Consider the following 26,504-nt stretch of genomic DNA (forward strand, 5'->3'; position numbering starts at 1 on the left):
GTTGCGTTTCTTCTATCTAGGTCCTCTGCCTGTTAATGCGACTATGAAGGCGAAAGAACAGCTACTTCAGCCAAATAATCATTGCGTCGCAAGATCAGGAACCTAGGAACCCGCGCTCGCATCTTCTTCAACAGCGATAAGGCCATGGTGCTCCCGGTCGCTGAAACGCGGTTAATAGTTTGGTAGCAGTGAGAAATTTGGTAAGTGATACGGTATTACTAATAATAATGATAATAATAGTAGTGATATATATATGATGGTAATATTAGTACTATTGATACTATAACGAGTGGTACTACTAACTATAACTAGTTATACTATTACCACTACTACTCGACTACGATTCCATATTACTGCAACTACTATTATATGTGGATCGTAGTCATATAATAATTCTAATCATATAGTCAAACGCACGGAAAGTGGACCAAGCTGGACAAATGTCGGGCCGACACGGCAAGGTTGCGCCCCTAGAATGGTCCTCCACCTGCCTCAATTTCATGTGCGCCACGCCGAAGATCGTGCCGTTTCGTCGCCGCAGGTCGGCGTATCCTTGAAGTCTCACGACGCAGGCATCGCAGCTGGGCAGGCACCAAGGCAACACAAGATGCGGTCAATCGGACTCCTGCTGCTGTTCGTGGCGGTGCGCGCCGACTTCTTCACGCCCGGGGACGTGCCCGGGCCGCCCGAGAAGATCCTGGTGTCGCCCGCGAGCGACTCGTCGGTGCGCGTGCAGTTCCTGCCGCCGCTGCTCGTCAAGCCCGAGGGCGTGAACGGCGCGCCCGTGCTGGGCTACAAGGTGGAGGTGGCGCGCCGCGTGGACGAGGTGCAGACGTTCACGGTGGCCGCGGACGGGGCCGTGCTGGCCGGCGGCTACCGCGTGTCCTTCACCAACGCGCTGGGCACGGAGGTGACGTCGTGCGTGGCGTGGAACGCCAGCGCCGTGGAGCTCGAGATGGCGCTGGAGCAGCTGCCCAACGTGGACAGCGTCGGCGTCTCGCGCTCGCCCTACAGCGCGGCCAAGAACGGCTTCGTCTACACCGTCACGTTCGACGGCGCGTACCTCGTGAGCGGGCAGCAGGCCAACACGCTCGTGGGGGACGCGAGCGCGTGCCAGGACGTGCAGCCGCCCAACCGCGCGCTGTCGTTCGAGGGCGCGCGCGTCACGCCGGGCGTCTCCGGATTCTACCCGGAGGTGTGGGAGATCGTGTCGACCGACGCGGCCAACGCGCAGGTGCTGGGGGGCACGTTCGACTTGTCGGTGGGCTTCGAAGGCGTCTGGGTGGCGGCCACCCCCGCGGTGACGGCCACGGTGACCGCAGGCTCGAGAACGGCGACGACGAGCGCGTCGATGCTCGGGCGCGTGAATCGAGGAGACCGCGTGCGCATCGGCGGAGAGGAGTTCAGGGTGCACGCCACCGCGCCCTTCACAGACACCACGCTGCCGCTGGATTCGTACCACGTGCGCGGCGCCAGTGGAGCTCCGATTCAGGTCATGGACACGGCGCTGGGCAACGTTCAGGTCACGGGGGGATCAAGGTCCGTGATCACCTCTGGCGACTTCAGCAGTCGAATTGCGGGTGGAGAGCAGATTCGAATAGGCGACAGGGACGTTGCGGTCGCGATCGTTGTAGCTGGCACAATAACGCTGTCGAGCGCGTGGCCTGACGCGTCCAATTTGCACGTGACGGCGTATGTACGCAAGAAGGCGACGTTGAGTGTGAGCGCGGAGGCCGCAGAGATGAAGCGCGCGTTGAGCGCGTTGCCTGGAGTTGGGGCCATCGACGTCTCGCGTGTTGGGCCCTCACTTTCGAATGGATATCGATGGCACGTCACGTTCCAGTCGCTGGACAGCACCTGCCCGACGTCACCATGCCTTCGTGTCGATATGAAGACGGGTACTACAAACTTTGTGGACGTGTATGGCGACACCTGCGCTACGTGCTCAGTGACAGCGTCGATCGTGAAAGATGATACGCGGGTCACTACCTTACGAGCGATCGACGGGGACTACGCGGACAGTGCGATCGTCGCCTCACAAGAAGTTGGCGGAGCGGTGCCTGAAGTGCAGTCGATCTCCACGACAGCAAGTGCCGATGACATCAGCGGCTCGTTCCCACTCAGTTTCCAAGGAGCTAGCGGCGCAGTGATCAACTTTGACGACACCGCAGCCGACGTCCGGGCCAAGCTCCAGAGTCTGCCTACGGTTGGGCGGCTGAACGTGACCAGGGCGGACAATTCAAACTTCGGCGTGACGTGGACTGTCACCTTTCTGTCGAATATGGGGGACTTGCCTCTGTTCGTTGTGGGCAACACGCAGCTGCTGAAAGGCACAGGGGCGGATGTCGTGGTGCAGGAGGTCGTGAAAGGCGTGGATGTGTCTCTGGAAACGATAATTGATGGACTGGTTCCAGGTGAAGATTACTATGTGCGCGCATACGCCCGCAACGAGAACGGATACGGCGCGAGCACAACGGACTTGCAGCAGAGCGGGCGAGGCGCCTTGCCGCTCCTCACTTCCGTGGCAACCTCTCCGGATGCACCGGGCGTGAATGGAATATGGCCGTTGTCAGGCTCGCAGATGGAGCTTCGTCTCTCCAGCCCAGTGGATCATGGCGATCCCGTGTCGAAGTATTTGTTTGAGTACGCGGTCGGTGACACGTTTGGAACTCCAGCGACCAAGAAGGTTTATGTGTTTAATTCTCGCGAAGACGACGCTGCTGGGACTTTTCGGTTGCAGTATGGAGACGATGTTACGTCGATGTTATCAGTGGACACGACAGCTAGCGCTCTGGAGACTGCCTTGAATAGCCTCCCATGCCTGCGGCCAGTTTCAGTCACGCGCGCGGTGTATGTGCTTACGGGAGGGGTGACTAATGGCGTGATCTCGTTTGATTCCAACGCCAACGTTCTCACTACGACGGTCTTGACAGCCACGCAGAGCAAACTGTTGGTTAAAGGGGCAGCCATTGATGTTGAAGGGGCTCGCTTTACAGTTCGAATACAGCCGACGGCGGGCAGCACAAGTGTCAACTTGGAGCCTGGAAGCAGAGTACCGAGCTTCAACGCAGCCATCCAGCCGAAGGCTGCACTCAGGTTGGACGATTCGGGTAACGCGCATGGTCCGTATGGGTACGTGTGGACAATCTCGTTCGACAATGTCGTTGGAGACGTTGTGGACAGCAAATACCCCGGTCTGCAGCTGCTTTCTTCGCTTACTTCGGTCAAAACAGGCTCAGCACTAACGACTGGGATCACTGCTGGCCCAGCTGCTGTCCCCGCTACCCACTACGGCTACTTCGAGATCAACAACGACGAGCGCGTGTGCGATACGTACGTTGTCGGAGCACCTTCGTCAGTTCAAGTATTACTGCTCTTTGGCCCTACAACCGCTACGGCCGGTAGTTTCAAGCTCAAACTGGGGAGTGAGACAACTGGCTGCGTCACCTTGGGCAAGCAAGGCACGCCGACTAATATGAAGGCGATGCTGGAAGCTCTCGACTTCGTGTCCAAAGTGACGGTGGAGGAGGTGCTAGCATTCAAGGTGTCCGTATTGACTGGGACCTCCACGTCCAAAGTTACCGCCTACGACAGTACGCTCACCACGATTACTGTTGTTAGTACAGATACTACAGTAACATCAAATGGAGGTCTTACTGCTGGCCAAGTCGCTGTTCTGCTCCGAAACACCGTCATCCAAGTGAGCCGGAACCCCAACGACTTTTCACGGCACTCGTGCAGGTTTGTTATCAACACGACCCCGGCCATCGGAGCTAAAACCATCTCCGTTACCCCCTCTGGGTCTGGGACCTGTACCAGCTTTACAGGCGAGGCCCGGAGTTTGAAGATCTTGGACTTTTACGACTACGAGGTGCGCTTCTGGGGGCACTATCCGACCAGCGAGTGGCCGACGCTGCAGTTTGACTCGGCAACATTCGGAACCGGCGCCGGCGGTTGTGCGGCGTGGGCACCGACTGTGCCAAATCAACCGGTGTACGGCCAAGTCCATACTGTCAAGTATGAGGGCGCGTGCTCGAAAGGCCAAGATGGGATTCAGACGATCCTCGCAGACGCCTCGAGTGCCATCGGCGGGACATTCACACTGTCGTACATGGGAGAAGTGACGCCATCGCTGCCGTTCCAAACAACAGGAGCGGCTGAGATGCGCGATGCGATCGACTCCATCACTGCGCCGGGGACCGTCAACGTGAGCGTGAGTCGGTATGGCACCTACGGGAAGGCGTGGCACGTGACGTTCGTGCAGTCGCAAGACGAAGAGCAAGACGCCATCTTCATCCAGCACTCGCGTCTGACCGGCCAGAGCGCGCTGATCAGCGTCTACCCCACTGTCACAGTGTTTACAGACGCCAATCAGAACGACATTAGCGGCTCGTTCTGGATAACGTTTAACGGTGAAGTGACCGAGCCGATTGGGTTCTCGGCAACGCACATGAAGGTCACCCAGGAGCTGCAGAAGCTCAGTGTCGTGGACTCGGTGGTGGCGCTTGGTGACGCGAGTGCAGGAGACATTGGGGATTACTCGCTACTTCTCACTGCTGACGCTACGGGAGGCAGCCGAACGCTGTCCAACATTAAGCTCAAAGTTGGTGGGATGTCCATCGACCCCACCCGATTTCTAGCTATTGGCGAGACGCTAGTGATCGGCGCGAACCCCGCGAACACCATTCAGTCCATGACGCCCGTGGATATCACCCTGACTGACCCATTCCCTGGCACGACACTGATTCAGAACTACGACGTGTCCGCCGGCTTGATCACGAAACAGACGAAGCCGTTGCCTGGGTTCGTCGGCATCTCGCCTCTCATGCGAGTTGTTGCGGCGACGAACGGTCTGAACACGTTTCAGCTGCCTGCAGACCATGGATTTATCGTGGGTAACCCATTCTTCATTGCTGGAACAATGTTCACAGTCACGGGGTTGTCTGGAGCGAGTGTCGTCACCACCGACTTGGCATACCCAGGTGAGACTGTCGTTAGTGGCAGCCCAGCAGTGTATCTTTTCGACAACAGACTGCAGACGACGGAGGACCTGAGGAACTTAATAGCTGCTGGTGAAGACCTGTGGCTCCCCTCTGTATCGGCAGACATGACCAAGTACAGAGTTGACGCGGTAACGCAGAGATATCTGCAGGTGACAGGGACTATCTCGACGCCCATTACGAGGTTGCAAGCCTACCACGTTTCTTACGGACGAAAGTGGAACCTCGTCTTCCGGTCTTACGATGGAAGTCTCGACACTGTTGACGCCATTCCAGGCCACGACTGGCGCGGCACCGACGCCCGCATTGGTACGCGCAGTCCGAAAGCCATGTCTCCGAATGTGATCAACGTGGGGAACCCCGCTGCCGTGCAGACAATTCACCTGGAAGTCACTAATGTCGGGATTGCAACAACATACACTCTGAGCTTTGCGAGCGAGACAGTCGTGGACACAGGGACCACCAATCCAAAAAATATTCCATGGACGACCATCGATAACGACCTGAAGACGGCACTCGAGAGTCTCGATAGTGTGGACGGCGTCAGTGTTGCATCAGTGCTCAGCGCGGGCTCCGTCGTCCACACTGTTTCGTTCTGGGGAACGTACCCGATGAAAAAGTTGCCTCTGCTCGTGGTCACGCCCGATCCCGCCAGTACCAACTTGAAGGCGTACGTTCGAGGCAATGACGCCGTCGCTGTGACCAAGCAGGACAATTTAATCCTCGAAAGCAGTCAGAACTACGCATTCCGCGTATTTGCAGCGAACTCCAAGGGCTTCAGCGACTCGGTATCGGTATTCCAGGCTCAGACGGCGACGAGTTCGGTAGTCCCCACCCCACCAACTGGCGTTTCTCTTGGCGAATTTCACGGACCTACGTGGCTGTCGATCAACTATTGGGCCCCACTGTATTCGGGAGGAGCTGAAGTGTCCATGTATCGGATTGAATGGGATTCCTCTCAGAATTTTGACAGCTCCAGTGTTGACTACGGCGTGGCGAGCATCCAGAAGAAGTTCGAAGTGCAGCAAGTGACGACAATTTATCGCAGCTCGGTGGGCGCAGGGGGAACGTTCACCCTTTCGTGGGGTGGCCACACGACCACCCCCTTACCGTTCGACTGTACTGCAGCGGATATGGTCAAAGCCCTGACTATCACTACGGGCACTACGGATGTCCCAATTGACCCAGTGAAAGTCACTCGAGCGCAAGTGTCGTGGGGATTCGCCTGGAAGATCACCTTCCTGCACAACCCAGGCGACTTGGCTCCGCTTGTCGCTGATGGGAGGCAGCTGACAGGCGATTTCCCCCGAATTCAGGTTACTGAGGTTGTTCAGGGCTTCAATGACCTAGCCATTGGGGATTTTACGCACGAAGTCCAGGAGGTTTTCACGGATGGCGTGTCAGAGGTGGACGGGTCATTTGCACTGACATTCAACGGCAAGACGACGGGGAAGATCCTAGTAGGCGCGTCGGCTCTGGAGATGCAGGCGGCGCTGCAAGCGACGACCACGACGTACTCCATCAAGGTCACAAAGGCGATACGCAACGCGGCGATCAACACCGCCATTTGGTCTGTTACGTTCGCGTATCTCCGAGGCGAGGAGATGGTTGGTGCTGGCAACATATTCACCATGACGGTGACAAACCCGCAGCTGACGGGGACGAACGCCGTGGTTCGCGTCGCCAATAAGATCATAGGGTCCGACCCTTTCCGGTTCTCGCTCACGGGCCTTCGACCAGGCGTGAAGTACTACGCGCACGTGATGGCGTACAATGAAGATGGCTTCGGGTCCGCGACGTCGCCACTTGCCAGCGCCGTGACGTGCAGTCAGCCGCCAGCTCCGCAGTCCGTCACCGCCAGCGTCGTGGACGGAACCACGCTACAAGTTGACTGGAGTGCGAGTGCGGTGAATGGCGATTCGTGCAGTGTGGACAAGTACAAGGTTGAGTGGTATCGCGCGGAAGGAACTCAGGAGCAGCAGACCATTACGACGTCCGCTGGAAAGGGTCTACCCGAGATCCAGCGGTTGGTCAACTTTGCTGACTCACGCACCTTGAGTGGATACTTCAGGTTGACTTTTGGCGGGGAAGTGACAGAAAATCTGCGGTGGGATGCTGAGGCGATAGGCCTGAGCTCGGTCAAGGAGCGCTTGGAGCGGTTGTCGACAGTTGGCACAGTGGATGTTTCAAAGCAAGAGTCGACCCGAGTCGTCAGCGGGTTTCTCGTGACATCTGCAGGGACGACCGTCACATCTTCCGTCGCTTACAGTAACCTAGCAGTGAACGACAAAATCTGGATTGCGGGGAACCAGCGCTCGGTTGCTGCCCTTCTAACGCCCACCACTTTCAGCATCAACACTGCCCTCGATATCACGGTTCCCGTGCCGGTCTTCAAGAGCGCGTTTGGTTACGAGTGGAAGATCACGTTCTTGGCAGGCCACGTTGGACCCCAGGAACTGATCCAAGTGTCTCCGAGCGATAGCTGGACGGGCAACAACCCCGGTATTCTCGTCGACTCCATTCAAAAGGGCCTTCAGCCCATCAGCGGAACGTTTCGCGTCGCCTTTGCCAGCGCGGGAATTTCAGACACTACGCCACCTTTGCCCCATAATATCTCAGCAGGTGAGTTACAGACTGCACTTGAAGGCTTGGTCACCATTGGGTCTGTGAACGTCACCAGATCTGCAAACGGATATGGATACAACTGGGTGGTCACGTTCTTGTCGGAGGTTAAGAACGATGTGTCGCTACCAAGCGTCGATGGGACAGCGTTGCAAGGCCCTGGAGCGCGAATCCTCGCCGCGAGGACGTTGGCTGGAATTCAACCAGCTACGTACTGCGAGCAGAATGGAGCTGCTGGGGTCCCTGCTGAGGTTGCAATGCCAGGGAAGTTGCGGTATGTCATCGGAAGTTTGAAGACAGGGCAGAAGTACGCCATCCGAGTGCGCGCGCACAACGGTGAGGGCTATGGCTACGCGGCGGGTATCAGCTCGGTCTTTCAAATCCCGCGGGCAACGCCTTCCACCCCTCAAAACGTCGAGCTGCTGGTGCTATCCAGTAAATACTTGAAGCTACGCTGGAGCACGCCCTCAAGCGATGGCGGAACGGCCATCTTGGGCTACAGAATCCAATGGGACACTGCAGGGACCTTTCCCAACGTGAATACCCCCAACTACGACTACCAAACCATGGTTAGCGTTTCTTCTACCGATACGGGGCCATACTTCTACAACATTTTCGCTCCAGTCGTGACGACTTACTACGTTCGGGTGCTCGCTTTGAACGACCAGGGAGATGGTCCGTACGCGCTTCCTACTCCAAAATATGCGAGACCAGTAGATCGCGCCCCAGGGAAAGTCGAAGACGCCACGGCGACCGTCCTCTCGAGCTACGCTATCTTGGTGGAGTGGAATGCGTCATCAATCGACGAGTACTATTACGGCGGAGACGGCGGCCTCTCCATTACGCAGTACATGATCGAATGGGACACCTCTCCAGCCTTCGACTCGCCTGCTGAGTTCGGCCTCGTGGACGGGAAGAAGCGCTCGTTCATCATCGGAGGCGATGACGCTATCACCGGTGTCCGGTCGGACATCCTCGTTGCCGGGTCTTCATACAGCATCCGAATCACAGCCTTCAACGCCAAAGGGTCTGGGGCTCCGCAGCCCACAGCTCCGTCGTCGGTCGTGGTCACGAATCAGCCCCCAAGCGCCCCACAAAACCTTACTCTCAGTGTCATCTCAGCCACGTCAGTGAAGGCAGGCTGGACGAATCCTCTGTTCGACGGTGGTTCGAGTCTGAAGTCGTACCTGGTTGAGTGGGACGAACAGGAGGATTTCTCCGGCGGACAGAGCTCCAGCGTCACGATTCCGATTGTTCGTGAGATGCAGAGCGTGACTCTCCAGAGCGACGTCGTGAATGAAGAGCAGTTCGTGGACGTGACGGTGGAAGTCGTGAACGAGGAGCAGGAGGTTCGCAGCACGTTTACCGGTGTGGACGAGATTCAAGTGATCACCACGATGAACAACGCAGTGGTGGACGAAGTCCAGAAGGTCGTGACGTCCGCCAAAGATGGCAATGAGATACAGGAATTGCGGCTCGATGACGACGATATTGACGAGATTCAGGCGATCCGGACTACGGTCACGGAAGGGTTTGAAGTACAGGACATTAAAGTCGGCGTTGAGCGCGTGAGTGAGGTCCAGAGCATCACGCTAGCGTTCACAGGGGGAGTGGGAAATATGGCCTCGGTCACGGGGACATTCCACCTTACCTTTGACAGCACGATCTGTACGTATTGCCTGCCGACCAAGAAGCACAGCGCGGATACGGGCGACCTCCTGTTGTCCTTGCAAGAATCGGACAAGGTTATTGCAGCAGGGACTATCGAGACCGAACTGATTAAGATGGACAATATTGACTCGGTGACCGTCAGTCGGAGCAGCGTCACGTCGGGAAGTAACACCGGTGATGATCTGACGTACATCTACTTGGTTACATTCTCTGGTAATGATGTCGGAGGAGACGTGCCGCTGCTATCCGCGGGAGGCACGATCACATTTAACGGCAACACGATCACGCCCGTCATTCATCAAGAAGTTCAGGGAAACGAGCCGAGTTTTGACGCCACCGTGCCACCCACGTACTCTCTGATCTCCGTCACATACACGTGCGAAGCCTATTCAAACCCGAACATGGCGTCGTCGTATAGCACCGCGTGCACCCCGACCGACAAGGTGTGCGATGCCTGCGTGACGGACTTTGACGGCTCGACTTTCACCGTATCGGGCGATGTGAGCGCTCTAGTCACCCAAGGAACGAACTTAGTTGCCGGCGCTTGCTCGTTTGAAGCCGATTCGGTAGCGTTTACTACAACGACGGCGATTGGAATTACTACGGACGACCCGGGCGCGCTGTGCAGTACCTTTACCGGTGCAGCGTTGTCGCTTTATAAGGCGCCTCAGCGGACAGCGTCCAGCATTCCGATCAAGCTGGCGGCAGCTGCGACGGCGGATGGCGGGGACATCCAGACCTACCTCGCTCCCGTCATTGATACGGTGACAGTCCAGAGGGACTTTGCTGTCACTTCCGCTTTCGTCGGGGCGATTTACTCCGTGATGTTCACGAAGCGGTCAGGTAAAATCCCGTTGCTGGAGTGCGACGCGTCGGGCATTACCCCTCTGCAACTCGGTACGGCGGTGTATTGCGTGGTGACTCGGAGCTCTATCGGTAGTATGCTCACGGGGGCATTCAAAGTGGGGTTGCTCAGTCAAGACGCCACGGATTTGAGCAGCCCGAACGCTGCGTATACTTCCACGCTCGCTGTATACAGTGCTGACATCCCTTGGGATGCCAGTGAATCGACAATGAAAGCCGCGCTGGAAGCTGTGGACACACGCGTGGGTAAAGTTGTCTTTGGGAAGGTAGAAGTCACGCGAAGCGTGTACAATCCCACGGGCAACAAGTGGTCGGGAGGGTTCTCGTGGCAGATTACGTTCACCAGTCGACCCTGGGATCTCCCAACGATTAAAGTGGACGCTACGGGCCTCAGGAGCTCGGACGACAACATTTACACGCCCCAAATGACGGTCGGCGATGCAGCGAGTCCGCTGTCGAATCCGGGCGTGGCTTGTAGAAATGGAAACCAGATAGGGGGCACCTTGGACATTACGTTTGGAGGGATAACCGCTACGTGCACGCTCGGAGTGGACACTTCGCTGGCTACACTGGACCAAAGTATAGAGGATGCTAACTTTGAGAACTTCTTCATCAACGACCTCAAGATCCCGACGATCACGATCATGCGCTCGGCAGCATCTCAGGCACTGGGGTTTACCTGGACCATTACGTTTATCGACGACAGCACCGGGGGTGATGTGGGCAGTCTTGTGCTAGCGACGCAGCTTACGTCCACTACAGGGAGTAACAACGGGCGGACGTATGTGGACGAGGTACTGAAAGGCAATGAGCTCGCCGGAGCCTTTCAGCTCGTCTTTAATGGGGAGACGACCGGACCCATCCTGGCGGGGGCAGACGCATCGGCGATAGAAGCTCAGCTCAATAGTTTACGCTCGATTAAACCCAGCAGCGTCAAGGTATCACGTGGTCCGCCAACGTCCGACCAAGTGCTCGGGTATACGTGGTTCATCACGTTCCGTTCTTCCGTGTGGGCCGACCCAACGATCGATCACTCGGCTGGTATCGATGGTAACTGGAAAGGAGCGGCGGCGGCTTGGGACGCCGTGTGGGAGACGGGATACTCCAAAGCGTGGGGCCGTCAGGTCGGCCATCCGTCCTTGATCCAGTGCGACAAGAGCAGCTTGATCACGACGACCAACGATGGGACTCAAGTCTGCGATACGGATGTAGTTACTACGGGCGTGGGGCCTCTCGCTGGGACGTTTGCCGTCACTTTGGACACGAGACTTTCCAGTCATTTGGCGGTGCAGTCCTCGGAGACGAGTGATCCGATCGCACATAACGCGTGGGCGACAAAGGAAGAGAGCGGGAATTCAGGGACGTCAGTGGAAGAAATCCTGGAGAGGATGCCCAATGTGGGGGACGTCGACGTCTCCAGAAGCCTGGTGGACCCAACCAACGGCGGCTACGCGTGGACAGTGACCTTCTTGAGGGACGCTAGCGACCCCACTCACCCCTGCGAGCAGCTCGAGACGTTGGTGGACGGCACGCAGCTCTGCAACTCGCCTGGGAACGTCCCCCAAATGACTACGGTTGAGACGCTACTGAAGGGATCAACTCCACACGCTACGGTCTCTACAACGCAGGCGGGGGCTATTCTACGAGGCGATTTCACGGACTTCAAAGTGCAGGGAGACGCTGGTGTCGCTCAGCGGTACACAGTCAGCGTCAGCTGTACGAATACTGCGGGTTCGTGTACAGTGACGACCTTCACGATCAACTCTGGAGCTAGCACCATCCAAACAAACCTTCTGCCACAAGACCGCTTCATAGTGGGGGCGTTCACGAGCTGCGTGTTCGAGGTCGTGGATGTGACGCCACCCAATATTAATGTCAAGTCTTTGGACTGCGCTGCGTTGAATTCCGGCAACACTGCGACGCCGCTGGGGCTGTCGATCATCATCCCGTGGAATGCAGAAGGGGGCTTAGTGAAGCGAGTGCTGGAGGCCGCAGCGACCAACTCGGGGAGGAAAGTGAGTGTCCAAAAGACGGTGCACGGCAAGTACGGCGAGATGTCGTGGCTGGTCCACTTCATCTCCAACCCGACCTATACACCGCTAGGTGCCGGTAATTTACCGCCTATCGCCGCAACTTTCCTCCCCGAGACAGCGTTAAACAGCAATCCCATCGGCGTGACCGAAGTTACGCGCGGATCAGACGGACTGAGTGGATCGTTCTTCTTGGACTTCCACTCGTCCTTTGGTCCGCGTGAGATGGCTTTTAACGAGGACCCGACGCGTCTGGAACGGAAGCTCAACGAGATGGATACAATTGGCAGAGTCACCGTAGAGCGATACGAATACCCTTCGGTCGACACGGGGTGCACCGACTCGCTATGCTCCGGTGGATGGGACAACCAACCTGTTGAAAACCCAGGGACTCGAGGAGGATATCGGTGGAGGATTCGGTTTTTGCGGGTGACCGGAGAGTACGAAGGTGTCACATTCCCGCCCGGTAGCGGCAACCTGGACGAGTTCTCGGTGGATTATTTAACCTCCTTGAATGGCAATGGCCGATCGGTCGAAGTGTACACGAACACGGCCGGCTCGTCGCCGATTCTAGGGACCTTCATGCTCAGCACGTCGACTGCCCAGACCCCGTCGCTTCTGTATTCCTCTACAGCTGCAGCGGTTAAACAGGGGATTGAGGCGATGGATTTATTTGGCGAAGTGGATGTGACACAAGGGTACTTACTAACCCAGAAGATCCCCGGAGTGGCTGCCAGCATTGCTCGAGACGGCGCTAGTGCAACAATCACGGGTGTTGACGATATCCGGCAGTTGATCTCCCCCACTGACGTCATCCGATTCGGCTCTTCGTCGCCTGACAACCTCGCGGGGTCCAACGGAGACGCTCCATTCACCACGGCCAGTACAACGTCATCTGTGACGGTGGATGCTTTGTCCCCCGTTGTCATAGCTGAAACACCTGTGTCCACGAAGCTGCTGTATCCTGGCATGCAGCTGCGCATTGACGGTCTGGCGTACGAAGTCCAGCGCTCGGGCCACGAAATTCAGACGATCACGACCGCTCTTCCTACGAGCTCTTGGAGTGCAAAACAAGGGACTGACTACTACTCTCTGACGTTCTCCAGAGCAGGAGCGACTTACGGCCCGACAGCGTGTTTCCCTGCGAATGAAGCAGCGGTGGATCTTCAAGCCGCACTGCTGACGCTGATAAACGCTAACGATGGAGACGTGTTGGTGTCCCGCTCAAGTGTTGTGACTACAGCGACAACGACGGGTTACGTGTATACTGTCTACTATTTCGGCGACGCATTGACTGGTGATGTAGCAACACTACAAACGTCCTCGAAGACGACAGGGGGAGTTTCTTGCACTGGAGTCGCTGGCAGTAGTGTTACCGTTGCAGTCGACACACAAGGTGGGAATCTGCCCCACCAGCGTTTGTCTCTAGCTACAGACTCGGGGCAGGTTATCGACACCAACGGGTACTACAAGATGTCTCTGAACGGGAAGGAGACGGACTGTTTATTGTGGGGAGCAGCTGCGAGCGATGTGGAGAATGCGCTTGAGACCAAGCTCAGCACCGGCCAAGTGATCGTAACACGGCGTGGAGGAGGCGTATCACAAACGGAGCTCCAGCGTCTTCGCATGACAGCGGACGCAGAGGTCACGTCCGATACTACGGGCCTCTTCCAGCTGCAGTTCACGCTCCAAGGCCAAAGTGCAGCTACGAGCTGCATCAGTTATGGAGTTTCAGCAGCGAATTTACAGAAGGAGCTCAATGCTTTGAGCAATTTGAACAGCGCAGTGGATCACATCAACGTAACGCGCGATGGAGACGGCTCGTCGACGTGGGGCTTTGGCTACGAGTACTTGATCAACTTCAGAGGCCCCGTGGGTGGAGGGTACAGCCCCGTGGTTGGCAACGTCCCCCTACTTGAGATCGTAAATGTGGGGCAGAGTCCGTGTTCATCCACTGCGATCGGTGGCCACCCAGCGTTGATTATGGAGACGGTGCGCCAAGGCTCAGCTGGATACACGTACGATATCTTCTTCATGGACTACACAGCGACTGCGACGGTGCCGCTGCTCTGGCTGCAGCATGAAGGCCAAGGATCTGCGTGTACGACCGGTTGGGTCCACAACGGAGGAAGTGTGCGACGCGCCTCGATGGAAATGATCGACTTTGGAGGCAGCAGCGAGATCCAGATTTTGACGATCTACAACAAAAATGCTGCTGGGAGATTTCAACTTTCATTCTTGGGACAGAGGACAGCTTGCTTGTCGTTCAGTGCCGCGGCTTCAGCAGTGCAGGACGCGCTGAATGCGTTGACAAACGTTGGAACAGGCGGTGTCGCAGTGACGAGAGATATCGACGTTAAGGTGGCGCTGAATGGATACATCCATCGTATCACCTTCGTGGGGGACTTGGTGACGGGTAACGTGCCGCTCTTAACCGTCCAAGAAGCTGATGCGAACTGTCTTAACGCTGGCCCGACGACGAAAGCTGCGGTAACGATGGATACCCAAGGAGGGACCAACTCCGGTGGGTTTGCGCTTACAAGTTTCTACAACGGAGAAGCCCCCGGAGTACCGCACATTGCGTACAGCATCTCGCAACAGTTTAGCGTCATGAGCGAGCAGTTCGAAGTCCAGCAGCTGATCGTGACGAACCCAACCAACGCAGCAGCGTCGTACAGCCTCTCGCTATTGAACCAGGTGACTGGAACAATCCCCTGGGACGCGTCTGAGAGTGCGCTGGAGGCGGCGTTGACTGTGAGTGGAGTGACGGCAGGTGATATCACTGTGACTAGACGGCAAGACGCGACCCTGGCGCCTCAGGGCTATGTGTACACGATTTACTTCAGCGGAGCTTCTGTCGCTGGGAACCTGCAGCCTCTGACCACAGGAACGCTGTCGAATCTCGTCGCCAGCAACATACAGGTGTCACTTATCCGTGATGGGATCGATGGTGTGCCGCCGTTCACCGCCAACTCCATCCCACTGGCACTGCCTGACAACCCCAGCGTGGGGTCGAGCTACCTCTCCAGCGCTACGAGTCTCGATGTGTTCAAAGTGAACGGGTTTCTATGGACGATCAAGTTCAAGTCGTCGCTTGGGAACATTCCAAAGCTTGGGAAGCAGACGAAAGCACTGACAGGAGGGACTATGGCGATCACGGACGACTTTATCCCAGGCTCTGCGTCCAACTCGTACGTTATTACGAACCTTCTGGCTGGAATCAACTACTATGTCCACGTTGCAGCCATGACGGACATCGGCACTGGCCCATTCACAGCCTCTGGCTCCATTATGCCAAGCAGTACAGCGTCTGCAGTACAGAACATCGCAGCAGGGTACGCGCTATTCGAGCGTGAAGTGCAGGAGGTGAGACTGGCAGCCACTCACGTCATGGAGATCCAGGAGATCACAACGGAGGCAGCGAGTATCGCCGAGGTTCAAACGCTGCGGACCTACGCGTCTCCGGCTCAGTGCGCAAGTGGCTCCTGTATCAAAGGATCCTTCGCATTCCGCGTACCCACGATTCAGACGGTGACGATCTCGGCCCAGGCAGCGATCACGGGAGGAACCTTCACGTTATTGTTTACGAGACAGATCGCGGACCCGAACAATGCTGGGTCGTTCAAAACCGTTGGCGCTAAGACTGCTGCCATTGATTGGGACGCTGACGCCGATGAGGTTAAGGCAGCTTTGGTGGCAGTGACTAACAGCGCCGTTACTGCTAGTGACATCGTGGTTACGCGCGATGGTGATGCCTCGGAGGAGTTCGACTATGGATACGTCTTCCAGGTCACCTTTGTTGGCAACAATGTCGCTGGAGAGACCTCGCAGATGACGTGTGGAGACGTCGGATTTACAACGACTGGTAGCGTGCCGTCTAGCTGTGTTGTGACGATGGATACGGACATTGCAATGGGGACGGATACTGCCGTCCAGCATGTTATCGTTAAGGCTAGCAAGCCATTGGTGACGGGGTCGTACAGTCTGCGGTTTGAGCACCTTGGAGCGAAGAAGACGTCCGGCTGCATCCCGTTCGACGCATCGGCTAGCATCATGGACGCAGCGCTGGAAGCCATGGACAACATCGACAAGGTCTTTGTGACACGAACGCGTGATGCCACGACAGCTCCGAACGGCTTCATCTACCAGATCTTCTTCCACGGCAACGGCGTGTATGGAGATGTAAAGCTACTCGAATCGGTAGGGTGCACCACCTTTCAGACACAGGAGAAGAACGCGCTCACTGCCGTCGGCGTGAACGACCAAGTGCTGATCTCAATAGTGGATTATGGCGGGTTTAATTTGGATAATACCTTCGTCGATGCTGCGTCAGCTACAGCGGCGCAGCTGACGGCAGATCTGGACCAGCTACCAGTATTCGGTGACGTACTGGTGTCTCAATCGCTGGTGGACGAACAGGGTGGCTACATCTGGACGGTGGCGTTCAAAGACTCAGAAGGGAATTTACCACAGTTCATCTGTGCCGTGGACGCGACGTTTACTGCGGCTACGGGCACGGGGTGCGAGACCGATACTCTAACGAATGGTAATGTTTTAAGCGGCAGCTTCCTTATTGAAGCTTCTGCGCCGATTCCGTTCAATGCCGACGCTGGAACGATGAAGGCAGCGCTCGAAGCGATGTCATGGGTTGGTACAGTACAGGTAAAGCAGTCAGCGCCGTCTCCGCAGCTTGGATACACGTGGACGATCACGTTCCTGGACTACAAGGGGGACGTTCCTACGCTGCTGGTGACGAGCTCGCTAGTGGGGACAGGCAGTCAGATTTCTATGCAGGAGGTACGGAAGGGCAACGCGCTTGGGGGAAATTTCACGCTCGCGTATTCCAGCTCCGTGACGGATGCGATCACGTTTGATGCGTCCGCGATGGCTGCGACGGTAAACCCGGACGGATCGTCGTTGCAAGAGAAGCTGGAGGCGCTGGACGTTGTTGGACGAGTCAGCGTTCAGCGCTCAGGACCCGACAAGGAAGGAGGGTACAGCTGGGTGGTGACGTTCCTGGACAACGTTTTGAACTCTGGAGACCTGCCACTGCTACAGGGCAACGCTAGCTCTTTGACGGGCGAAGGTGCGGTCGTGTTCACCCGAGAGGTGACCAAAGGGTCCAATGCGGTGGGAGATCAGCTGTGGTTGTCCTTTGATCCACCGGCGACCGACAACGGCAGTCCCATCACCAAGTACCAGGTCCGCTGGGATACGTCGGCCAAGTTCACAGCCAACCCGGCGGACGTCTTCATCACGGATGCCGACGTGCTGTACCGGACGCAGCGTATCACGACAGGCGCTCCCAGTCTGGCGTGGTCCAACAACATGATCCAGCCCACAGTCCCCGAGATCCAGACGCTGAAGATCATTACGGCGGGGACGTTCACGCTGACCTTCCGCGGTGTAGCAACCGCGACGCTCACAGCTGGAGCCACGGCCCAAACGGTGGGCATCACGTCGATAGCCAGCCTCGAGGCAGCCCTTGAGGCGCTCGCCAGCGTCGGCTCTGTCGACATTTCGTCGGCTGCGACTGCGTTGGCGGTGAACGCCGAGTTCCTCATCACGTTCACGGCGCAGCCTGGCGCGCTGCCCCTACTAGCGCCGTCCCATCTGACCGTCGCGTCGGTCGTGGAGACGCAAGCAGGGACGACCAACTTCCGCAAGGAGGTGGTGGTGTTCTCGTGCCAGGCAACAGCGGGGCAGGTCCGGTTCACGTACAACGGGGTGAACGCCGACGTGGACTTCAACGCGGTGTTGGCCGACGTCGAGACGAGTCTGCAGACGCTCTTCGGTGTCGAAGCGGAGAGCCTCAGCGTGTCGAGCGATCCGGCGCAAACGCTCTTGTGCAGCGCAGCGAACCCGAAAGACGTCACGATCGTCTTCGACCGCGTGTACGGCGACATCAGCCTCACTATCGCGAAGAAAGTTGCAGCGGGAGCCGACGCCGTCATCACGCGCAACACCGACGCGTCCATCGACGGCGTCTACAACGACAACCCCGCTCTCACCATGAGCGGCACGTTCCAGGTGGGCTACCAGGGCCAGTACACGCGTCCACTGAACGCCGAGTCGAGTGCGGACCAGCTCCGGTACGCACTGGAGGACCTCGACTCGATCCAGACGGTTGGCGTATCAAGGCAGCTATCGTACCAGCCGCTGCCAGGCAAGGTGGACGTGACGGAGGGCGAGATTTTCGTCACGTGTTCTGCAGGCGAGACGTGCGGCTTCTACTCTGCTGCGTACGGACTGCCCGGGTATTCGATTCGGATCGGCGGTGACTGGTACACGGTTCGCACGGACGTGGTGTCTCCTGGGCTGTCGAGTACGCGGTTGTATCTGGGTGACTTGAATGGCCGTGAAGTTGGGTATCTTGGCTCGACGCAGACGGGAGTGACGGTGCACGAGTGGACGAAGGGCTACGTGTGGACTGTGGACATGTTGAGCGTGGCGTCTCCACTCGGCTACATCCGTGCAAAAGTGCCCAGATTGTTCCCGGACGACGCGACAGTGCGCGTATTCGGCAGTGCTTGCGATAAATGCTACTATTTACCCACGCAGACATCCAAGAAGCTGGTAATTGGCCAGCAGTACTACATCGAAGTGTACGCTTTCAACTCCAACGGCAAGGGGAGCGCACCAAACGCTCCAGTAAGTGCCACCCCACGACAAGTTCCTGACGCCCCATCGAACGTGGATCTATTGGTCGTATCGGGACACGAGATCGAGGTCTTCTTCTCGCCTCCTGCGATGGCGCTTTCCAACATGAGTCCGGATTTCAACAAGGACATCTCATCCTACATCGTCCAGTGGGACCTCGCGTCTACGTTCAAGCACGGACTATCGATCTGCGATGGATGCGCCAAGGGGTTAACTGGGATCGTGTTGACTGTCACCACTCCACTCAGCGATTTACTATCAGACGGGTCGAAATTCACTGTGACGGAACTGGGCTGCGTCATGGAAGTTGACAAGATCGTGAGCAATACGGTTGTGCGCGTTGTCGGTGACCACGACTGCGCGAACTTCAACACGCGCGCGTACTCGCTCACGTACTACATCTTCCCACCGGCATCGGTATCAGGCGCACTGATCCAAGGCTCACCGCCCTTCCGATACTTGATATCAAACCTCGTTATCGGTAGTACGTACTACGTTCGAGTTGCAGCGGTTAACTCCGTCCCGGTCCAGCAAATTGCTCTGGACGGCGTCCCACCCGACAATAGGCAGTGGAGTGCACCCCTGTCCGTTACGACAAAGGACCGCGCACCTGACGCACCTCTTTCGGTTGAATTATTCCCGTTCTCTGGGACCATTCTCCAGCTGCAAGTCCAGCCCTCCACTCGGGACGGGGAGGGGACAGGGGGCGATGCAATCACAGCGTTTTGGATCGATATCGACACGGTCTCGACGTTTGATTCCGCAGGAAAAAGCGCACCGATCGAGGTGCTTGTCGCCAGTGGCTCGATCCCGGAGCTCTACACTGGAGGACCTCGGATCTTTTACCTAACAGGACTTACAACTGGGACGCGGTATTTCGCTCAAGTGAAGGCTAAGAACTCCATCGGATACAGTCGAGCGACTTTGGCGCCTGCTCCAGTTGCACCGACGCGACATGCAGACGGCCCGATCAATGCGAAGGTGAGCACCGTGACCGTCTCGTCGACTCCGATTGGCTCGGCCACCGTGACATGGCAGAAGCCCGCGACCAACGGCGGCTTAGGCCTCAGCAGCTACAAGATTGAATGGTGGCGAACCAAGTCGCGGCCAGAAATTCAAGTGATCGAACTCACGTGGAAGACGGTACCGACTCAAGCGCCGTTTACTCTCGCGTTTGGCGGTGGTAAATCCGAGCAGTTGGCGATGGATATCTTACCGGAGAATCTACGCAGCGCCCTAATGAATATCGTAGTAGGTGGGGCTCTACCCGTGGGGCACGTGGAGGTGTCGCGTTCTACCATTAACAACAACCTCGGATACCAGTGGACTGTGACATTCGCCAATACGAACGTGAACCCTGGAAACCAGCCCCTACTTCAGCTGGAGATCGGTAATGTGGTGGGTAGTACGGACGTTACTGCTAGAGTGTTTGAGCTTACGTCGGGTATTGCGGTGCCTGCTTTAACGACATTCCCGGGGAAGTCGGAGGTGCAAGTTCTTGTGACGTATCACCTCTCAGAGACGGTGGGCGGGTACTTCCGCTTGGGCTACAAGGGCTCCGCCTGGACGAATTATTTACCAGCGACTATTAGCGCCACCAATTTGAAGCTCGCGCTGGAATCCCTCCCCACTATCGGCGTTGTGAACGTGAATCTGGAGTCCATGGCGGCAGCTGGACAGGCTTTCAGGTTCGGGCAGGTGTGGACAATCACCTTCATCTCGAATGTGGGCAACTTGCCCCCACTCACCATTGAGCCGTCGAACCTTACCCCAGTAGATGCGTTTATTGGAGTCAAAGACGGTGACAACGCGGTGGACGGGAACGGAGTGCTGTGTCTGCCTGGCAGTGACGTGATTGCGTGTCCAGGCTCGTTTCCTATTGGTGTTGTGGCGTTGAGACAGCTAACGGCTCCTCAGAAGACCGTGGTCGAGTTAGCTGTACAAGGCGAAGCAGCAGTGGACTACGCGTTCTACGAGACGCTGGATGCAGCTACTCTGACTTACACCATTACGGGGTTGATACCAGGACAGACGTACTTCGTCGCTGTTACGGCTAAAAACGCGCTTGGATTGGGGACCCGATCGCAAACTGCGCCGACGAGTGTGACCCCACCGCTTCAGGTACCCGGCCCACCCACTAGTGTTTCCGTGGACGTAAACCCTGGCGTGGCTACCCAGCTTCTAGCGACGTGGGCAGCCCCAACGAGTGACGGTGGGAGTCCGGTACGGATGTATCGCGTAGAATATGACCCCTCTCCTTTGTTCACGAACCGAGGGCAGCAAGATGCGTGGTGTCCGGTGGCTCCAACGTATGCAGTTTGGCGAGTGCAAACTGTACGAACGAGTGACCCGGCAACAACCAAGAAAATCTCCAGCGGCTACTTCCGTCTGCAGCTCACGCGGTTTGGCGCCATAGATCTGTCGGACCCCATTCCGTGGGACGCAGTGGCCACGACCAAAGAGGAGGTCGGATCGACCGCCGTCTCGAGCTCGAAAGTCTTCTGTACTGTGGCCAGCCCGACATGCAACAGCAACGGAATTTACCCGTTCGGAAGACTGGAGAAGTCCGGCTCAATGCAGTCTAAGCTCAACTACTTCTCACGCATCACGAACGGGGTCGACGTCCAGCGCAGTCCCGTCGCAGCGGCGGATGGAGGCTACACCTGGTCGATCACGTTCTTGGATACGGGCGACAGCTTCGCTCTGGCGGCGAAAGATATCAAGCTCAACTGCGACGACCCGACAACGTGTGCTACAGCCACGTACAACGTGATAACGACCAAGGTTCGAGCTGGCGTGCTGCCTCCGACTTGCACTGGCAGTCGCATTGTTCCAGCTACCGGCGCGCTGATCAAAGGACAGATCTACAATCTGCGCGTGTCAGCCTACAACGAAGTTGGCTTTGGAAAACCCGGCGTGGCTCCAAACCCGCAGAAGCCCATGGTAGTACCGGGTCCTCCGACTGCTGTCACGCTATCGGTGTACTCGGTATCGGAGCTGGTGGTGCTGTTCAGTCCCCCCGACGACAATGGAGGCGATACAGTCGCAGCCTACGAGGTCCAGTGGGCCCTTGACAGTGTGTTCACGACGCCGAGCTCCGTGGTCGTGACAATCATCAGCGGCATGATCGCGCCCTACCGTCGGGTGATCTCCTCGCTCACGAAGGGAACGCCCTACTTTATCCGCGTCCGCGCTAAAAACTCGCAGGGATTCGGTGTGTTCCAGCTGTCTTCACCTACAAAGATGCAGCCGTACACGACGCCCAGCGCGCCGACTCAAGTGGCGTTGGGGATCACCAGCGCGACGATGCTCACGGTCCGTTGGGCACCACCAAGCGACGACGGAGGCGACACCATCTCCTCCTACGTGGTGCAATGGGACGTGGCGGCTGGCTTCGATTCTCTAGCGCTGACAACTGGCACAACTGTGACTGTGAGCGACCCAACGCAGCGGTCGTACACCATCACGGGACTCACCCCCGGAACGCTGTACTACGTGCGTGTATTTGCTAAGAACCGCGGCGGACAGGGCACACCGCAGACGTCCACGCCCGCATCGTTTGTCCCAGCGGTGACCAACCCAGGCAAGCCGAACACTCTGACGATGGTGCCTACGACCGTAGTGGGCCAGCTACGTGTGACTTGGCAGGCGCCGGTGATTCCAGCTCATGGGTATCCGTGTGCTGGAACGCTGCAGGCCCCTGGGAGCTGCCCGATTGTCGGAAGTATGAACATGGTTTTCGGTGGAGTTGACGTCAAGAATTACGTGATCCAGTACTCGGAAAAAAGCGACTTCTCGACTCCAATTGAGGTGGCGACGCCGGGATCAGTTGTGACGATGCTGCTCACGGGGCTAGTGTCGGGGAAGACGTACTACGTGCAAGTGCTGGCGGAAAACGCGCAAGGAATGAGGAGCTCCTTCTGCAAGCGAGTTAATACGCAAAGTCTTCTCTGTCCAGACCAACAGGTGCTGCTTGATAGTACTGTCGTTACGGGCGACTTTGTCTACGCCCAGCCTCTCTAGGGATATCATAGTTAAACTAATTTTCTAGTGCGGCGCAGCAAACGAAAGACGACACTTGCCGTCTTCCAGTACTAAATGGTTCGGGCTTAAGTACAGAAGATCTTCAAAGGCCTATTAACACGGAAACGCCTTCATTTCAGCGTTTTTTTTCAGTCAAAGCACGATTTTGTCCTTCTCCTTTGGTGCTGACCAGCGCTGCAGCCTGAGGAGAATCACGTGCAACCATCAGAACACATTTTAGAGTGTTGTGAAGTAAACGGTGTCGATTAGCTGGGAGTCTCTGGTTTGTTCTCGCTACACCTACCGGTCTACGTGGCACTACGCCGGTTGTCGGTAGTCGGTGGGGACCTTGCAGGCTCAGGTGCACTAGCGCTGGGGGCCCACGACCTTCATGTCGGTCCAAACAACGCCCAACTGGTCGATCTCCGCGCCCGAGCGCCCAAAGAAACCTCCCAGTTCACCGGCGAGCGTCCTGTTCATACTGCGAGATTCGCGTTTTGCGCACATGCGAGCCCCAGTGCACCTCCATGCACTTGAAGTACTCGCCAGGCTTCAGGGAGAGTGATTGCAGGTTACCGCCATCGCCACCGTTCGGATCAGTTGGCTCCGCGTCCGCAACAGTGCCGCTAGTCAATAGCGCCACTGCCGCCAAGACCTGGGCGAGGAAGAACTTCATCGTTGTCGCTTGAGCTTGTTGGTGGGAGAACGGAAATTTGAGAATGAGCTGAAGCTCCCCGCTCTCGTCGCAGTGCTTTCAGAGGGCGCCATGCAGGGTTTATTAGGTTGATATCATACCATTCAGCTTCGATTCGCGGATGACTCCGAGCTACATGATAAAAGATTGGATGGTTCGATTTGAATGATTATTACAGTCATGACATAATATCATTGATATTACAAAATATATAACGTACACACGTAGTGCTATGTTCTACACTGCGCGGCAAAAGGTTTGGGACGGCGACACTTTGTACAATATCTCAGCTTCTAGATGGAGTTGTAGGATGTGACATGGATATGTTTCTCCAATCAGATTGCTTTACACGCGACATATGACGCGCGCTCGGATTTCCCATTGGGTAGGGTGGCTCCCATACAAATATGTCGAATTGGCACCGCGACAAAACTTTGGGACAAAGATTTATCTTGATTAAAGTATAGGTGCCTGTGAGGTCCACCGCGGCCAACTATTTGCAGGTTTGGGCACAGGAAGTAGGATGAATCGCACAATATGGGCGTTGAAGCAACACTTCAGGATCCGCCATGGTAAATAGGACTACTCAGGTGAAGTATAACATAGCAGACAGAAAGCTGAGCTGCCCCGAGTATTTTCTGGACCCTCACGATGCAATACAGACATGGTATTACCGTTAATACATATTTTGATACAAATCATATTAGTTTAGTATTTTGAAGGGCTCCTCAAGGCTACTCGAGCTCAGTAGGAGAGGAAGGAGGCACTCCAAGTTGCTAAACCATTAGTACACGTTGTATTGACTCGGTTTGGGTGGCAAGGGTGCACGCCCTCACGCTCACCGCCCATTTAAGAGCAACTAGCGACCTTGTTTTACTTGATCCTGATAGTTAACGTGTCCTCACCATCACAGGCACCTATACTTTAATCAAGATAAATCTTTGTCCCAAAGTTTTGTCGCGGTGCCAATTCGACATATTTGTATGGGAGCCACCCTACCCAATGGGAAATCCGAGCGCGCGTCATATGTCGCGTGTAAAGCAATCTGATTGGAGAAACATATCCATGTCACATCCTACAACTCCTTCTAGAAGCTGAGATATTGTACAAAGTGTCGCTGTCCCAAACTTTTTGTCGCGCAGTGTACGTGCTTGCGTATCGACATTGCTACACTTAGCACCATTACCGTAATAGAGTACATTGTGGCAATTTCTTAAACGTAGGTAGATTATAGAGATAACTTAAAAGAAGCTTCGACCATCAGCACAAATCGAACCCACGCCTGTAGTTTATTAGTCCGTGTGCCAAGCACGCGAGTGAAACCCCAAGATGCCAGCATGGCCGCCGTAGCGATGTTTTAGGAAAGACCGCACGGAGCACGGAGTAGGGTGATAGCAAAATTCGCCTTTTCGAATGTTGCTAGTCACCTTACTAGTCTAGTCCCCAATGGGGACTCCCCATGATCTACAAATTGCTTTACATGCAATGCAATCGCGTATCGTTACACACTGGTACACCATTTCAAGGCCAAATTGAGAGAAGTCAAAATCAAAACAAAAACGACCAAAATCAAAACAAGAGAGATCAAGAAAAAGGGCACTGTCCCGGCCAAAATGTTCTGGAGGGAATTTTCTGATCAACATAGCGTGGGCAAGTCAGTTGCTCTGTACGATATATTCGGTCTTGAAGGTGATTAGATGATATGCATGTTCGGGATTGGAGGTTTTCTCAATTTGCTTTTGGCGGTTCTCAATTTGAAGCACGACTTCTCTCAATTTGGCCTTGAAATGGTGTAATAGACTAAACTATTTACTACAGGCTGGAGCGTAGAAAGGAACGTGCCCCTCATCTTTGACGAAAATGAAGCTCGCTGCGTCGGTCTGCAAATCTCGGCTTTCTTCGTCAACGTCTGGTACCCGTAGGTTCTGATCTACTTGAATGATTTATTAATAATCCTTCCATTGCTACGTTTTGATACTATACTGCACTGAACTATGAATGCTGCACCATGATATACTGTAATATTAAGATTTCCTGCCATCGTCGCATTCCGCTCGGAGCCGAAGTGCTTCAGAGGGTGCCTGATATACTTTTCCGGAGCCTGGAGTCTGGGTTACCGTACATCCAGCTGCTCAGCTAGACGGTACGAGCGCTTGTTCAAACGAGAGCTATGCAAAGGCTGGGATAGCTAAAGAACTTAGTGTGACCATCTTCACCGCGGCCGCGCCGTCACTATCGCTATCGCCATAGCAACAATTCAACGAGAAACAAAGTCGCGCGCGTTGAACGAAGAAGCTCTGAGATCTACGACTTACCTGTTACTACCTACAGTATTTGTGGCATGTAAATTTGCGTTTCCATTACAGCGCATCTGCATCTGCTACATTGACTTAGAGCCTATCAGAATTTGTATTGATTTATGAGCTTTTTGGCCGTCGACTTCTGCAGACGCAAACTTTTCTTTCTTTATTCTTTTAGTAGCCACCTCAGCAACGTAGTACAGTAAAGTGCCTCGATAAGGAACGGGCTACATTTTATACTCTGCAGGAAGGCATCATCCCCCTTTTGTGCCCACTGTCTGTTTGATGTACTGTTTTAGGGAGCTAACGCCACACATCTTCCACCCATCCTCTCGCTTCTGAAAATTTCCGCCAATCCGAGCTCAGGAACCGAGCCTCGTGGCTAACTCAAATGAATCCTCCGCTACATCTTTTAGCTTGACGCTTGCCCGTTAACTACAGTATTTGGTTAGTCATGATGGCAGCCTGGTCAATTCGGAGCCCACACAGGCATGCGAAAGAACATTGACTCGATGTCACATGATCTAGTGGTTTCCTCCTGTGTGCGTAGCAAGATATGACGCGCTTTCGCCGTGCACGCTCCAACCCATCACGTGCCGGTAAACCAGTACATAGGGGATTTGATGTGACGAGACAAACC

The 26,504-nt window shown here is 55.8% G+C and overlaps 3 protein-coding genes across 3 annotated transcripts; 2 read left to right on the forward strand and 1 right to left on the reverse strand.

The window, feature by feature from the left end:
• Positions 1 to 955: 955 nt before the first annotated feature.
• Positions 956 to 20,797, forward strand: PHYSODRAFT_444240 (hypothetical protein; the record flags this gene model as incomplete). Its single annotated transcript, XM_009525657.1, has 8 exons — positions 956 to 2,854; positions 2,942 to 10,119; positions 10,333 to 10,502; positions 10,602 to 11,866; positions 12,038 to 13,322; positions 13,395 to 17,926; positions 17,996 to 18,792; positions 19,171 to 20,797. Coding segments are annotated over 8 exons (18,753 nt in total), but the record flags the coding sequence as incomplete, so codon positions are not given.
• Positions 20,798 to 21,076: 279 nt separating this feature from the next.
• On the forward strand, positions 21,077 to 22,870 carry PHYSODRAFT_489707 (hypothetical protein; the record flags this gene model as incomplete). The annotated part of the gene is made up of 1 exon (XM_009525658.1): positions 21,077 to 22,870. One exon carries the CDS (start codon positions 21,077 to 21,079, stop codon positions 22,868 to 22,870), a length of 1,794 nt encoding a protein of 597 aa, XP_009523953.1.
• Positions 22,871 to 23,327: 457 nt separating this feature from the next.
• On the reverse strand, positions 23,328 to 23,546 carry PHYSODRAFT_490337 (hypothetical protein; the record flags this gene model as incomplete). Its single annotated transcript, XM_009525659.1, has 1 exon — positions 23,328 to 23,546. One exon carries the CDS (start codon positions 23,544 to 23,546, stop codon positions 23,328 to 23,330), a length of 219 nt encoding a protein of 72 aa, XP_009523954.1.
• Between the last annotated feature and the right edge of the window lie 2,958 nt (positions 23,547 to 26,504).

The sequence above is a fragment of the Phytophthora sojae genome, assembly GCF_000149755.1.
Source record: "Phytophthora sojae unplaced genomic scaffold PHYSOscaffold_3, whole genome shotgun sequence".
NCBI classification, from domain to species: Eukaryota; Oomycota; class Peronosporomycetes; order Peronosporales; family Peronosporaceae; genus Phytophthora; species Phytophthora sojae.